At 39.0% G+C, this 17,385-nt stretch overlaps 1 protein-coding gene across 3 annotated transcripts in view; it reads left to right on the plus strand.

Annotated features, from left to right (window-relative positions):
• Positions 1 to 17,115, plus strand: part of ABCC9 (ATP binding cassette subfamily C member 9) — a 127,795-nt gene extending 110,680 nt beyond the window's left edge. For 2 of the 3 annotated variants that reach the window (XM_080662427.1, XM_080662426.1), the window contains exons 36-40: positions 1,118 to 1,226; positions 3,273 to 3,376; positions 7,918 to 8,051; positions 9,849 to 9,911; positions 14,519 to 17,115. In XM_080662427.1, coding sequence (XP_080518553.1) covers positions 1,118 to 1,226; positions 3,273 to 3,376; positions 7,918 to 8,051; positions 9,849 to 9,911; positions 14,519 to 14,656 — 548 coding nt within the window. In that variant the 3' untranslated portion in view covers positions 14,657 to 17,115. Of the gene's footprint in view, positions 1 to 1,117; positions 1,227 to 3,272; positions 3,377 to 7,917; positions 8,052 to 9,848; positions 9,912 to 10,850; positions 11,025 to 14,518 lie in introns of all 3 variants that reach the window. The other variant, XM_080662428.1, reaches the window with a different exon arrangement.
• The last annotated feature ends 270 nt before the right edge of the window (positions 17,116 to 17,385 follow it).

The raw sequence follows: 17,385 nt of genomic DNA on the forward strand, positions 1-17,385 counted from the left end.
ATACACAGAAATAATTTAATATTTACTTTAGAAAAAATATGTCACATTATTTAGTCTATCAAGTGTCCTATAAATAGGCCAGCACATAAACCATCTTGAGTAAAAGGGGATCCAGCAATGTGTTCAACTATCACCTCCAGGCTGAGCTTACTATTATTATCTGTAATGATTATGATGATGATGATAGTACTTCACATTTTTATTGTACTTGACAGTTTATATTAGTTAATTTAATCTACACAACAGCTCTATGAGATAAAGAGGTCAGTTTATGAACACAACTTTGAGCTGTAGTAATTGCTATCTATTTGGGATTTAGATTCAGAAACAAGTTAGGTATCTGCCTCTGGGTTAGCAGTTTGCTCTTTCCATGGCTAGTAATAATACACAGATACTTTAGAGATTTTCTGTTGGGATTTTCAGTGTAAGTCAATTATATGATCTGAAGACGATTGACACTTTCCATTAAAAAACTATGGTTATGACTGAATGTATTAGATTATGAAACATCATTTCAGGCCCATATGGACTATCAATGATTTATTCTCTTTTAAATATCAGTAGACTATAGGATTTTACTAGATAATATTTCTGAAGGAAAGTTTAAGCTAACCACATTTCCTGCTCTTTAAAGCCAACTGGAAAAGGGACTCCAGTTGCCATGCTTCCTGAGAGGCGCATGCCTCTCATAGGGCCATATTGTTTTTGTGCAAAGTGACATGGTAAGATAAATCTGAACGGACAGCATGATTGCAAAAGGCTCTATAAGTCTATGTACACTGAAGAAATTCATTAAAATGTGATATCTATGTCATAGATTTTAATTTTTTATTTGTAATACACTGAACTGTCCAGTCAATACAGGAGTGAAAAAAGACAGGCAAAAATCCCTGTCTTCAAAGAGCTTATATTCTAGTTGGGAGAGAAAGACACTAAAAAAGATCAATAAATGTATATAGAATGTCCTATGAAAGGAAATAAAGCAGGGAACCAGAATAAATGAATTTTAGGAATTTCAACCCTGAACTAGGAAAGTACTTTCAATTTGTAAAGCTAATAAATATTATTTTGCTTGTGATTTTAATAGATGTGTGTCATTTTTGTTTCTCTTTAACAGGAAAGATTGTCATTGATGGGATAGATATTTCAAAGCTACCACTGCATACACTACGTTCTAGACTTTCAATCATTCTGCAAGATCCAATACTATTTAGTGGTTCTATTAGGTAGGTTACATATTCAACAGAAAACTGTGTGCCTCAGGGTTTACCCTTTGGCTCATAGGAGAGTTTTTCTTAGAATTATTTTTCAGGTAAGTATGAAATGATATTATCAATATACTAAAATTAAATATCTGCCCAATAATTTGGGTTAGAGAACCTTAGAGTTGTTAAATTAGTCTATAGAAGCCAGTTTTCTTTGTCTCTAGTTCTCTGATTATATAAATGTCACTTTTTCTTCTGGACTTGGAGGCAGTGATTCTTGGCAGATGAGTCTTAGGTGTTCCACCCTACAGATAACCTGCCTATCTCTTGTGTGTCTGACCTGACCTTAGCAGATACTCAGTTTGGTTAGTACCTTGATTCCTGCCCCTGACCCCTCATCCCTCACAATTTTTCTTTCAGCCAAAATTGCTTTTAAGAAGCTGCTACAATCTTCTTTATTCCTGGTTTGTGTTTTCCCACCCAGGGGCATGGGGGGAGATGTATGTATGTATCTACTATCTGCTAGGCACTTTAAATATGTTGTCTCATTAAACCCTCAAAATATTGCTCCTGTATACACAGCATGGGGCAAAAGTAGGTTTACAACTATGAGTATACAAAACACAGAGTTTGTTCTTATATTATTATTTATTAACTAGAGGCCCAGTGCATGAAATTTGTGCACTGGAGGGGTGTCTCTCAGCCCAGCCTGCACCCTCTCCAATCTGGGACCCCTTGGGGGATGCCTGACTGCTGCTTTAAACTGGCAGTTGGACATCCCTCTCACAATCCGGGACTGCTAGCTCCTAACCACTCGCTTACCTGGCTGCCTGATTGCCCCCTAACCACTCCCCTGCTGGCCTGATTGACACCTAACCATTCCTCTGCCAGCATGATTGACACCTAACTGCTTCCCTGCTGGCCCAATCACCCCCAACTGCCCTCCCCTGCAGGCCCGGTCGCCCCTAACTGCCCTCCCATGCATGTTTGGTCCCCCCAATTGCCCTCCCCTGCTGGCCATCTTGTGACAATGTGGGGGCAGCCATCTTGTGACTACATGGGGGTGGCCATCTTGTGATGACGTGGGGGCACCCACCTTGTGATGATGTGGGGGTGCCCATCTTATGACGATGTGGGGTGGCCATCTTGTGACAACGTGGGGGCGGCCATCTTGTGGTGTGAGGATATGAGGGTCAATTTGCATATTACCTCTTTATTGTATAGGATTACCTACTTTTGCTCCACCCTGTATATTATTGGCCCTATTTCACAATGAGTATTTTGGACCTGAGAAGCTGTAACTTCTCCAAGTTTATACACTTAGTAAGTGGTAGAACTGTGATTCCAAATAAAGTTTGTCTGACTCCAAAGTTTGCCATGGCATCATCCACAAGATTATGTCTCTCATTTCATCTATCATTTGTTCTCTCTTGTTTTCCTTCTCCATTTATTTAATTACAAAGAAGTAATTTGCCACTTCCTTTTGCTAATTACTCCTTGTCTTGAAGAGAAAAATGTATATAAGATTGCTCAATATTCATCTGTAACATTAGTTTAACTTAAGGTTATGGATGTATCAATGTATTTAGCAACACCATAGTAAATTTATATGTCTGAATATATTTATTCTCAGTAAATATACTGCTACTCTTGTGTTTGGTACATCACAATGAGTTGGGAAAGCTAATAGCTTTATATGCTCCCCATAGATTTGTGTATTTAGCATCATTTCTATAGGACTGTTTTGCTAGACACTGTTCAGGTTACATGAAACATAATATGAAAGTGGATGAATTCAAATAATGAGTTTTATTATATCTTATATATATAAACTTACTAATTATATCATCAAAAGTCATTTGTCATAACATTAAGGTCATTCATTCATTTATTAAATATAAGTTGAATGCCTACTCTATCCTAAGCACTGTTGTATATACTGGGGATACAGCTGCAACTGAAACAAATAGAACTTACATTTTAAGGTAACAACAGCGATACACAAACATATACAAGTGTTTCTTTATTTTTATTTATTGACTGATTAACTGATTTTTCTCTCTACAGATTTAATTTAGATCCAGAATGCAAATGCACAGATGACAGACTCTGGGAAGCTCTGGAAATTGCACAGTTGAAGAATATGGTCAAATCTCTACCAGGAGGTCTAGGTAAATTTTCTAAGTTATACATTTATGTTTTAAAATATGCAATTAATACTACATACCTCTACAATTTATGCTAGAAATTATATAAATTTATAATTTATGCTAGGAATTATATAATTCTAGTGTTAATCTCCTTATCTATACTAATAAAAGAGAAATATGATAAATGACTGTCACTCTGTGACCCCCACAGCTAATCAGGAGGGATGCAAATTACCAGGACAAAGATGGCAGCGGCTATGGAGCCAGCCAGAGCAGGCGGGAGGCTTGGGTCGCCCCCAGTGACAGAGGAAGCCAAGCTTCCCACCCACCCTGGCCGGCTGCTGAAGGAGGGGCCTGTGAGCGGTGGTCACGGAGCTGGCCTGAGCACGTGGGAGGCTTGGGTCACCCGGGCCAGCCACCGAGGGAGGAGCCCACTGGGGGGGCATGGCCAGCCTGAAAACAGCTCTCAGGCCCTTACCCAGGCTGGCCATGCCCCTATGGGGTGAGGGTCCCCGCTGGGTGGCATGGCCAGCCTGCAGACAGCCATCAGCCCCTCACCCAGGCTGGCCAGGCACCACAGTGGGGACCCCCACCCTGAAGTGGGTGTGACTAGCCTAAAAACTTCCCTCAGCCCCTCACCCAGGCTGGCCATGCCCCCCCAGTGGGGACCCTCACCCCATGGGGGCGTGGCTGGCCTGCAAACTGCCCCAGCCCCTTGCCAAGGCCGGTACCATCCCTAGTGGGGACCCCAACCTCAATGGGGGTGTGGCCAGCCTGCAAACCACCACAGGCCCCCCTCCCAGGCCGCCCCACTCCCCAAGGGAACCGCCACCCTGATCCGGGACACCCTTCATGGCAAACCAGCCGGCCCCCACCCGTGCACCAAGCCTCTATCTATACTAATAAAAGGGTAATATGCTAAGACTGGGTAACCTTCCCGGAGACCTTCTGGACATTCTTCTGGACAAAGCCATGGTGGCGGGGCAGAGGTAGAGGCAGTTATGGGCCAAGAGGGGAGGGCAGTTGTGGGTGATCAGGGCAGGATGGGACAGAAGTTGTGGGTGATCAGGCCAGTGGGGGGGGGGGGGCTGTTGGGGGTGATCAGGCTGGCGGGGGGGGGGGCATTTGTGAGTGAGCAGGCTGGCAGGGGGGGCCAGTTGGGGGCAAGCAGGCCATCAGTGGGGGTCAGTTGGGGGCAATCAGGCTGGCAGGGGGGGCAGTTGGGGGTGAGCAAGCCATCAGTGGGGGTCAGTTGGGGGCAGTCAGGCCAGTGGGGGGGGGCAGTTGTGGGTGATCAGGCTGGCCAGGGGGCAGTTGGGGGTGAGAAGGCCAGTGTGGGGGGCAGTTGTGGGTGATCAGGCTGGCCGGGGGGCAGTTGGGGGTGAGAAGGCCAGTGTGGGGGGGAAGTTGGGAGCAAGCAGGCCGGCAGGCAGAGTGGTTAGGGGCAATCAGGCAGGCAGGTGAGCAGTTAGGAGCCAGCAGTCTCAGATTGCGAGAGGGATGTCTGACTGCCGGTTTAGGCCTGATCCCTGTGTGACATCCCCTGAGGGGTCCCAGATTGGAGAGGGTGCAGGCCGGGCTGAGGGACACCCCCCCTCCATGCACAAATTTTGTGCACCGGGCCACTAATATTTAAAATAATCTTCTAAAGGTTATTAGAACACTTCAAAATCTAATGATTTTTTCTTGGTGGCATAAGAGGATGAACCTTATAACATTCTGCTCCATGTGAACACTCCATAGTATTCTAATTAATACATTTATTGCCTTTTCACCATTGGTGGGGACAGGCCACTTCAATCAGAATATTTCCTGGTGGTCATTCTGTTCACATGATCTACCAAATCACTTACCTTCAGCAAATGGATAACAGGACTGAATTGACTGTTAGGTTCAAAGAGTGCTTGGTATCATTTAGGAGCAGGGATTTCTCCACATTGGCTGCCATTTTCTTTGCTGCCAAGAGGGCATATTCCTTTTACTTATATAGCATACTTTTTAAAGACATTATTTTCTATTACATTGTTGCAGTATCAGTTTTAGCCACTTGTGAAAAGGATGAAACATATACTCAATCACTTATGTAAATTCGGCCCCAGGGGTAATACAATTCTGGTAAATAACTGATGAAAAAACAAAACAACAGTGTGGATAATGAAAGAACAACATGATTAATGAAACAATGGAGAGTTCACAATATAGTATTTAATTCATAAATATGAACATCTATAGTTTTGGACTTGTACTTTCTTAAAATCTGAACTCATTTAAGAAAGAAATCAGAAAGATAATGGTTGATATTCTAATTTTAATACATAATATATAGTTGCTAAATTGATTGTGTAGTTTTGGCATTGCATTTTAATGAAATCAACCTACAAAATAAAACTATATTTATTGGTAGTACATTTGGGAGGACCTAGTAAAAAACAATACCTTTTTATGATTCTATGTCCCAAGGAGAAGGGATCCTGCAAACAAAAATTAAGACAGCATGTCTTTAAGGATATTTTGTTGACTTTGCCAGTGCCAGACTGTGGTAGTAATTCCACGGGTCTGGATGAACTTTCCCATTATAATCTCTGATGTCTCCTCTGGAGAGCCCAGAAAGTCTACTTGAGAAATTGATAATGCTTTATAGACCCTTCTCCCTTGGTATTTAGAGACCAGCCCCTTTGCCGTTTACAGTCAGAAAGACAAGCAATTACATATTCATTATAATTTTCTTCACCAATATGAAAGCTGTATAGTGTTTGTGGGTGATGGTACAGTGTAAGCAATGGGATTGTATTTACACTATTTAATTGAATGTTGTTTATGCACATTGATTTAATAAAGAATACATCAAATGCTTGATAAATATATGGTTCAGGCCAACTCTGGTGAAGGACATTCATTATCTCTGGCTTCCTCCTTACTTATTATGTAAATTAAAATTTGGAGAATAAATATATAGTCTCTAAGCATGAGAAATTAAAAGAATTTGATGCAATGAGAATAAATCAATGGAAATTAACCCCTCTCCCCCCAATACACACATACACAACTCACTCTACTAAAAAATGTTTGAATTGTAATAAAAGGGATATTTTGGAAAAAGAATTTATTATAAACTCACAATAGTACATTTTATGAAATGTGGATGGTAAAAATAATGAGTCTATAACATTCATTTATCCATGCAACAGTGTTTTATTCAGCTACCATGTCAGGTACAATGGTATCTACTGGGGATATATTGATGAACAAAAGCAAACCCAGACCTTATCCACTTGGAGCTTACCATTTAATTGGATGGTATAATGGAACATAAATGGGTATGGAGTTGAGAATATTCTTGTTAAGGTCTACTACAAGTAAGCTATGTGATCTTGGGCAAGCCACTTCAACTCTCTGGGCCTTAGATAATTATATTAAACTAGAGGCCCAGTGCATGAAATTTGTGCACAGGTAAGGTTCTAGGCCTGGCCGGCGATCAGGACAGATCAGGTTCCCCACCTCCCGGTCTCCTCCTTCCCTCACTCCCTCAGTGCCCTGCCCCTTGATGGTCAGTGCACGTTGTAGCGAGTGATCAAACTCCTGTTCTCCTGGTCGAACTCCCGAGGGGACACTTTGCATATTAGCCTCTTATATATATAGACTAGAGGCCCAGTATACGGGATTTGTGCACTGGTGGGGGGCATGGCCTGTGGGGATTGGCCTTCTGTAGAGTGCTGCTCATCCTGGTCAGCTGAGCGGCTGCGGACCCGCCCTCTGAGCGGCTGCGGACCCGCCCTCTGAGCAACTGCTCCCTGATCTGGCATATTCTGTGGACCAGAGCACTCGCCTCTCCAGGGGACCTGGTCAGGACTGGGCCCAGGGACAATAGCACTGGAGGTGGCGGAGTAGGCCTCAGTCCCATGGTGGCCACAAACCCGCCTCCCAGCCTCCAGGTTCAACTCTGCAAGCCTGGCAGCAGTGCTGTGTGGCCTGTGGGTGTCCGGAGGAGGCAGCAGGGAGTGAGGAGGAGGAGGAACCTGAGGTGAGGAGGCGACACTCGCAGACCAGGTTCCTGTTCATCAGTCCAGGGTTCGCAGTGGGAGCAGCTGCTCATCCCGGTCAGCCTAGTGGCACTCCCACTGTGGTAGTGCACTGACCACCAGGGGGGAACTCCTGCATTGAGCGTCTGCCCCCTGGTGGTCAGTGTGCATCATAGTGACTGGTTGACTGGTCGTTCCACCATTTGGTCCCTGGGCTTTTATTATATAGGATAATCTCCTTAGATTATTATATTACATAATTAAATAATCTCCACGGTTTTCCACTCTTTAAAATGTTTAACAGTATTTTATATCCTACTATATGAAGGTAACATCATCTGTTGAAAAACATAAGGTAGCCCAGGATTATATTTGTTTTTCCAATGTAAAATTTCTCTTCACTTTTCACAAATGAAATCCTTGCACTGGTACAAAGTAAAATCCAGCTTGCTATTATAGGACATAACCTGTTTCACTACCTTACCCAAGGAATATGATAGTAGCATTTCTTCAATGAAACCCTTGCTTATTCCTCTGGTTTAGATGCAGTTGTCACTGAAGGTGGGGAGAATTTTAGTGTTGGACAAAGGCAGCTGTTTTGCCTTGCTAGGGCCTTTGTCCGCAAAAGCAGCATTCTCATCATGGATGAAGCGACAGCTTCCATCGACATGGCCACAGTGAGTGTACTACCTAAGCTTTTTAAACTGATGACTTGAAGAAAGGCACATGAAAATTTCAATTTTTTTCCTCCTGATTGGGTTCTGAATCCTCAGCCCTATTATTTTCAGTGTTATTTCATTCATCTGCTTGACCAACTGATAAAAGCACATGGAGAATTATAATAAAGGACACAGATGCTAATTTTAAAGGTGTTTCTCTTGCCAATAAACACAAAATAAATTTGCCATTACTTTTTGTTAAATTCTCAAAATAGTAAAATCCTAGGTCTCAGTAGATGAGCGTACTGTACTGTATTCAAGTATTATGATGGAAGTTCAAATCTCTACTTAATAGAATCTACTAATGACCAAAGCCAATCATTAATTTCTAAGGTAATTTGAAGAAAGATTCACTAGAATTAATAATGGCTACAATAAATAATGATCTTCTCAATGTGTTTATACTAACAATGTGACTTTAGAAAGAAGTTATTTTAAAATGTCAATTATATACAAAGAAGATCTTTCTAGAAGGCTATGATTAAGTGGAGAAAATTCACATTAAATCACAAACTGAATCATCTAGCAATCAATGTTTTTATAAAAATGAACTTAATATTAAAACTTTGGCATCAGGAAGAACAAAAATAAAAAACATCCACAACCTCATGTTATTTTCTTGTTTAGATTGGGTAAAACTATCCTGAGAAGTGAAACAGTCTCAGGATTAGGAGCCAATTATATATGGAGATGCTAATTTGACATCATTTCTTTCTATTAAGTAAGATTAATCAATTAAAGTAGCTACACAAAGTTACAGTATATTTTCTCAAAGTTAACATAATTTAAAGCAATAAAATAGTTTCTAACCAAGCCATTTCACTAAATAAGCATAATTACATCAAAATTAGTATTAATTACTAAGGTTTTACAATATTGAGATTATTAATAGGATAACATTGCCTCAATAGCGATGAGAGAACAGAGAGAAGGAGTGTGAATGAGAATGAATTGGCAATAAAGATCGGAAGAAGGAAGTCCTTCACATTAAGACTAAATTAGGTAATCAAGCTTACCTCTAGGAGAAAGGTAGAATTTTTAACCAAAACATCGCTTAATATATAAAGATAAAAGCAGTTTGGGGTGGGAATAAAAATGTTCCCTGCCTGGAATATTCCTTTATGGAACAAATTTCATATTTGGAGCATGTGTTTTATTTTTCCCTTTTCTAGCCCAAAGGGTAACACCTTTCTAAGATTTTATTAATTTTGAATACAAACTATTTTAAAAACCATTTTAAATAGATTTTTAGAGAGAGGGAAGAAGAGAGAGAAAAAAACATCAATGTGAGAGAAAAACGTTGATCGACTGCCTCCTGAATGCCCCCTTCCAGGGACTGGGCCCTTAATCCAAGCATGCTCTCTAACCCGAAATCAAACTAGCAGCCCTTCTGTGCACAGGACGACATCCAACCACCTAAGCCAGGGATTGAATACATAGTACTTGTGGTGTAACTCAAGTGAGCATTCCCATGCTCAATTGCTTTCATTTTCCTCGTTCAGTTCGTTGGTCATAAACCTATCAGTCATTCTCATTGATCAGATGAGTTTTATTTGCATCTTGAAGACACCTGCAGAGCCTGGCATGAACTTGCTCCCGGGGACTGCTCCCTCTTATATCTTCTGCAGCAGACTTAGGAGGGGGAGTTCCCCGAGGGTTTGGGCTTGTGGAAGCATTGTTCTTGGGGACCAAATATCATAGTGAGAGGAAGTAGTGCAGAAAAAATTCAGAATTAATTTGTTTATTTTTTGGCAGGAAAACATTTTGCAGAAAGTGGTAATGACAGCTTTTGCAGACCGCACCGTTGTTACAATAGCTGTAAGTATGGGAGACGGAGTTGATTTATTCTTCTTTGGTTTTCATTCCAAGATTCAATAATCTTTATTTTTTCAGCAATTAAAATATGCTTATATTGAATTATGTATTTCTCTGCTAATGTTTCTGTATCTTTACAAAAAAGGCAACAAACAACCTGCTATGCTCTGAAAGCCTTTACATTGTTATTTCTAGCTTGTCTGACCTACCCACCACCCCTAAGTTACAATGATAGGGCATCCCAAATCTAGGTTCCAGCAGGTCATGGCCTGTGCTTTCTCCCCAGACACAGTGGTAGCTCATATGGAATAATTCTCTTTTCCACTATTTGATGGTCTGATGAGCAGTTTCAGAAGCAAAATTCTTAAATTTGACTGCCAGTTCTGCTACTATTTACACCTAATTTCTATGTCTCTATTCTTAACTGTTGTGTTTTTGTTTTGTTTTTTAAAGAAGGCAATGAGATACCTCACAGCTGAGGCAATGTTTTCTCTGAGCACCAACCAAATTGAAGAATTGCTTAACTCTTTATATACATGTTATAACTTCCTCACAACCAGCCGTGGGCAAACTACGGCCCGCGGGCCGGATCCAGCCCGTTCGGCTGTTCTATCCGGTCCGTGGAGCCAAAAGAGCGGAGGGTTCTCTTGCTCTCCCCTCCGCTCCTTTACTTTGAATTTATATTAGTTCACACAAACACTCCATCCATGCTTTTGTTCCGGCCCTCTGGTCCAGTTTAAGAACCCATTGTGGCCCTCGAGTCAAAAAGTTTGCCCACCCCTGCAATAGACCATGGTTTTCTCTCTTCTTTGCAGATGGGTGGATTCTTGCTTATGTTTAGCCTTCATGTTTAACACAAACTATTTTGTAAGTGAGTCAATCACCTGGACATTTTCTCTCTCACTGATTCTCTTTCTTCTTTCCACTTTTCTTTCTCTCCAGCATCGTGTATCTTCTATTTTGGATGCAGGCCTTGTCTTAGTCTTTTCTGAGGGTATTTTAGTGGAGTGTGGTACGGTTCCAGAATTGCTTGCCAACAAGAATGGCCTCTTTTCCACTTTGGTGATGACCAACAAGTAGACCATCATGAGCTACTGTCGAGTATCCCATTCTCTGGTAGCTATCCTAGCAGCATCCCCTCAGTCAGGCCAGGCTAACACAGTGAGATGTGGTGAGGGAACTCACTACAGGGCACTGTCACACAAATCAGCCCAACTAGGTTCTTCAGTTATGTTCAGTTCGAATGAGATACATGTGTATGTACTGAAATGTGAACATGCAAGAGAGAGTGTCTACAAAAACCCGAGAACCAGACTTACCTCTGTCATAAGGACTCATTTCTCTATTCCTTGAGGGACGTTCTGTAAGTGTCCTAAAAAATACCATGCATGTTTGTGAAGATGCATTAATTTAAATAATTACATAAGTTTAACTGCTGATCTATGCATGGGGTGCCTGCTTAGGCTGCCCTCTTTGTGAATGATGCATGGGAGAAAGAGCACCCTGGAAGCATGGCATTTTCAAGGTGGCAGGAAATGACTCCCGGTCAGGGCCCATCTTCTTTAAACAAGGCCTCAGTAAAGAAAAACCCATTTTTCCCACTTCCCTAGTAAATTCAAGGTTCCTCCTGCTCTGAAGAAGAAGTTGCCTCGTTAATTCATTCACACTAAAGTGTGAACAATTCAATGGTGAGAGAATTGGCTAACTTGAAAAAAGATTCCATAATATTTTCAATAATTTTCTCACTGGAGCGATAAGGAGAAAGAACTTCTTGTTCTCTCTAAATGGGCAGATAAAGAGGGAAAAACAGACGCTTGCCTACCCAAAAGGCGACTTTTCTCCTTTCGGCATGAAGCATGGTATTGTTAGATGGTTCCTTTTAATTTACACCTGAAAGATTACTTGAGCATCATTTGTATTTTCCACCAAAAAAAAAAAAATGTTCTTACTTCATTTCTGATCTGCTACATTCACTGAATTCTTTTTTATGTGCTTATATATCTTCCACTCATTTTTCATTTCAAGACCACTAGTGTGGAGGTGGCTACCAGGATACCTAGAGTTCTCCCCACTGGATACTCAGAAAACTATGGGGAGAACAAATTACTATGGGACCAACTCCTCTTAACAGACTCATAGGAGACAGAGCATGGCCCACTTGTGGGGGACCCCTCATAGAATGATACTCAGGTCTATTACAACTATTTTTCCTCCCCTGCTAAAAACTGTTCTGTTAATTTTGTTATCTGCCAATGAAAATTATGAATAACTTAAGATAATTTTCTCTGGCTTTTATAAAGAAGCCCTCATGCACCAAAATAGTGCATGGCATTATTTATGAAAGTGATTCATTCTTCACTCTTAATTAGATTAATTTCTGTGGAGCATTTTGAAAATTTCAATGCTATTGCAATGGACACCACACTTTGTCAAGCAAACAATTATTTGGATTAATAGAATAAAAACCAGATATATTTATTTCCATTGGCCAAGTTTTTTAATGTTTTCATTAAAAAATAAACATTACTTTAGAATATCAAGGCAATGTTTATAATATTCCATTTATGGATGTAGAAGTCAAATTCTAAAAAAAAAAAAAAAGGAAGAAAAGAAAAAGAAGGAACAGCCAAATTCTTTTCTTAACATCTGTAATATAGTTATTGAAGAACTAAAAATTTTTGGAGGGAAAATGCACAGCACATATTAAACAGTACATTCAGTTTAAGTGTATTTTTTTCTAAATGTGTGCGTATGAAAATGTCTCTGGTCCTTTCACAAAGATAAATAGACATTATCTTCCAAGTAGTGATATTCCCTAAGTGATATCATTAGCTACTGATATTCAGTAGGTGATAGGTTTATCTATGGTGTTGAAAATAGTGATGCATGTTCTAAAGCCGTCATCTTTATCACACTCCATATACATGTTTCTTTTCCCCACTAGCTGTGAGTCCCCTAGCTTTTCTGAACGTATGAACCTTGAGACTCCCCCATCTAAGTGTTCCAGGGCAGAAGACAGGCCTTTGCCCCTGGAGATGGCTTTAGGTTGGACTTTGGATTGTTAGGAGAAGGCACTTCGGAAGCCCATGTAGCAGCTAGACAGGTGATATTTTTAGGGTTAGCACTCCCATCAGTATGCTGATGTTTTGACCTGCATGATTCAGGTCCAATATGGTAGCATCTAGCCACATGTGGCTATTGAGCACCTGAAATATGGGTATTTCAAATTGAGAGATGTTATAAGTGTGAAATATTCACTGAATTTCAAAAACAGTACTAACAGAAGAATGTAAAATACTTCATTAGTAATTTTTATATTGCATACATGTTAAAATAATATTTTGACTATATTGGGTTAAAGTATATAATTAAAGTATATTTTACCTAATTATTTGTGCCTTTAAAATGTGGCTCCAAGAAATTTAAAATTACATGTGTCTCACACTTGCAGCCCACATTATATTTGTGTTATATAGCACTTACTAAGCAAGAATAGTGGAAAGGCTTACTACAGAGATTTTTCCCTTGTAAATCCTAAAAATAAAAAATAGCAGTTGCTAATATTTATTTTTTGCTTGTATGTGTCAGACAAAGTGCTGAATTTTTTTTACATGGATTATCTCCTTTGATCCTCACCACCATTCTCCAAGTCAGGTACTATTATTCATTTTACAGATAGGAAACTTGAGACATACCAAAAATCAAGTTTGTTACTCAAGATTGTACAACTAACAGGTGGTGAAACCAAAATATGAGCCTACTCTAACTTCAGAGCCTCTACTCTTAACCATAATGCTAACAATGGCAGGTGAACAGTCCACCAGATACTCCCTAGGAAGCAGCTTGGTGGCAGGTTGGAAATATCTCACACTTTGCAATTAAACCCGGTTTTGATGCTGGTTCTGCTCCTAACATCTATGTGATCGCCTGATTTTGCTTTATCTCTATGAACCCCAATGGTCTGCCCTAAAAAGTAAAGAGAGATAACACCCACACTTGAGGAATGTTCTGATGATTAACAAGTATGTGTGTGGAGCCCTGAATGTGTAATATATGCTCAGTAAGTGGTAGCTTTTATTATTATTAATTACTAACACCTAAGCTTCTCTCCAAAGGGTGCCATATAGAAAGATAGAATAACTGATGGCAGTGATCTCAAAAGACTAAGGGATGGCATGTCTGAAATCCTGAGTAATCCATTCTAATACTGCTTGCCAGAATGGACTTCTCCATATTGTCTTCCCAGAACTGACCACCTTCCAGGGTTCTTCCAGTTGTGTGTTAGCCCACAGAATTAGTTAATTCCACACAAGATATAATTTTGGTCTAGACTAAGCTATAACTCACTTGGTTCACAATGGTTCTTCTTATTTAATTATTTGACAAAACGTTTATTAGCCTACTTACCCTTCCATGAAAATGGGTGAAACTACTATATTAGCTGAAATCAATTTACAGCCCATACAAGACACAGCCATAGTGGCCAGTGTTTTAAAAATCCACCTCAAGGTAAATAAATGTCCCTGAATAATTGGTGAAATATTCATCTACATTGCTTCCACTTGTGCCCAAAAAATTGTAACAAATACCTGTATTCTTTTCACTCACAGCATCGGGTTCACACTATTCTGACAGCAGACCTAGTTATTGTGATGAAGCGAGGAAATATTTTAGAATATGACACTCCAGAAAGCCTCTTGGCTCGGGAAGATGGAGTATTTGCTTCTTTTGTTCGTGCAGACATGTGAAGGGATGTCTTACAACGCTAACACTTATTTAAAATAACACGGTCATAACCTACTCGATGGATCATCAGCTTGGCCTTTGCAAAGTGTTATCATAAACTTTTACACATTTTTATAAAACTTACTTTGTTATGTTGTAGAACTTTGTAACTAGAAACAATGTCACTTTACCGATGAATATTGTATTTCCTGGTGACTTTTTCCTAGTTTTTGTTTTTACTGCCTAATATGTTCATTACTGATGTTTTCTAATGATTAAGCCACTTTACCTTTAAAGTTGTATAAAAACATGTAAGCTGTTGTAAGTGTTAAAATATCTCTCAGGCATAGAAGTTACAATGAGTATTCAGTATTATTTTACTCTTTTTGTAAGAATATATTTTCCTTTTTGTTGGTGTCTCCAGATGTTACTGGAAGAGAATAAAAGGACAAGTTTTCTAAACAGCTAGAAAATGAAACATTCAAATTCATTATCTACTGTGTGAGAATATTTTCTGTATTCATTAACATTAGAAATACTGGTGTTTCCTTTAGCAGTCTCTTTTGTTTTTCATCTAAATTGATTCCTGTCACCAAGAAGTTACATTTATAGAAGCTCCGTAAAGCCGAAGTCTCCACTAGGGAGCTCATGAAAGGAATTTGAATATTTGAAAAATTATACTCAAGTTTCCATGTTTCTCTGTCTAGTAAGGGGAGCGTTAGTAAGATATCAGGCATCATGTGCCTTTTCCAGACTGAAGTTCAGGGTCATTAGGTCCAATCCTTCAGTGGCAAGCCAGCTAAAACTTTCTATGGTTCAATTCATCATTAGATGTGGTTATGATCCTGAGCCCTAAACTGTCACATTATTCGAGATTCAGGAAAATAGATAGGCCTTACTCAAACAGGAGATATATATGTACTTCATGTAGACATTTACTAGTATGTCCAGTGATGTCACACATGTATCTATTTGTTCCTACTCTAATTTAATGTGCATGTAGAAAGTGTATCAAAAATGTCTTCTCATTTTAATGTGCATGTTAAAAGTGCATTAAAAACTGATGGGATATTGGTCTTATGTTTTCTTAAATGTAAATTAATAAATTCTAAAATACTAAAAGTAACCTTCACTGTCATGCTAGCAGCCAAAGCTTTCTACTACAATTCTGTGCCCATCTAGTATATCATTGATTGTCATATGAAGAGCTCATGCATTGTATAATTTTGAAGAATTATGATTGATTGAAAAAGAGAGCTTATGCTCCCTTTCCTTAGTTCTTGTGTTCAGTATATTGTGTTGTGTATCCACGCTTGGAAAATCTGTAATACTTGTCTATCCAGAATAAGTGGCCATTTACCTGAACATAGAGGCCTGATGTTTACCTAAAATAAGTTCCACAGGATGGACAAAAGTGTTCTTTGATATTTAGCTTAAATTGTTGCCATTTTTGATATATATATAACTTCATTTGGAGAAAAATCCTCTTACTGTTTCCAGAAAGGTAAGCAGAACAGAATCAGTAACTATTAATTTGATCGGGAAAATACTTTCTAAGATTTCCACCAATCTCTTCAAAGTATTTCCGGTGTGCAATGTTTTACAAGGCTGAATTTACATTATGCTTGTTATACTTCATTTTCACAGAGAAATTGGGATGTAGCCATAGAAATAATCCCTCATACTATTTGTAAATTATACTGCATACAAGTAACATCAACACAAGCATATCTAATTACACAAAACTGAGAAACATATTTTCCATTCTTTTGTCATAGTAGTAGCTGGTCCCCTTATAAGTGTTAATCACCTAAGTTGGGTAAGTATTTATTTACAAGACTAAACTGAATGAATAAAGTTAGGGATGATTTTTTAAATTGTTTAATCATTTACTGTGTTATATGTATGTATGATCAATTGAATATAGAAATAACTCACCTTGAAATAACTTTTTACTAAGTGGATTTATATCTATAAAAGGCCAGCCTTAACCAAATCAAATTTTACATTCAAGGATTTTACATTTAATTAAACAAATAAATTTTATAAATTGTAATTCTTTAATATTTATTAAAAGCAATAAATGCACAAAACTTTGTATGAAAATAACAAGGCTACTGATATCATTGAGAGAGAAGGATTCTCTTAAAGGACAGTATGTCCTCTATTTTTATGCTACTACTCATGACCCATTTAAGAGTGAATTTAGGTCTAGATAGATACCAGAAGACCCTTCTAAGTAATTCATACTTGAGATCTGGGACCATGTCTCATTTGTCTTTGTGTCCTTGGCATGTAACACAGGTACCTAGCCCCAGAAGACTCATAGATATAGCTAATTATCCATTGATTATTTTTCACAATTAGTCATGTATCTAGAACTATGGGTTATTCTCTTCACTTTCTATATTGTGTTTATCATACTGTGAAAAATATATTGGCTTGATATTATATAATAAATTACTCTTTTGTTTGCTTGATTAAAGAGGATAATTAGTCTCTCACTTATGATACCATTTATAGCTGATCAATAGCTGTAAATCAACAGCAGTTGCTGAGACAATACCTACCCTGTTTTGACAATTTTATTTCACATTTGCCACAGTCATGCACATCATTCGTTTTATATATAGGCTTCATGGAAATTTCCATTAAGTGGAACAGCTATATCAATAAGTTTTATTACAGCTCTGATTAAATAGCTGGATGTCTAGACTTCCCGCCAAGGTTTATTGATCAATTCTATGGTTGT

The sequence above is a fragment of the Plecotus auritus genome, assembly GCF_963455305.1.
Source record: "Plecotus auritus genome assembly, chromosome: 3".
Taxonomy (NCBI): domain Eukaryota; kingdom Metazoa; phylum Chordata; class Mammalia; order Chiroptera; family Vespertilionidae; genus Plecotus; species Plecotus auritus.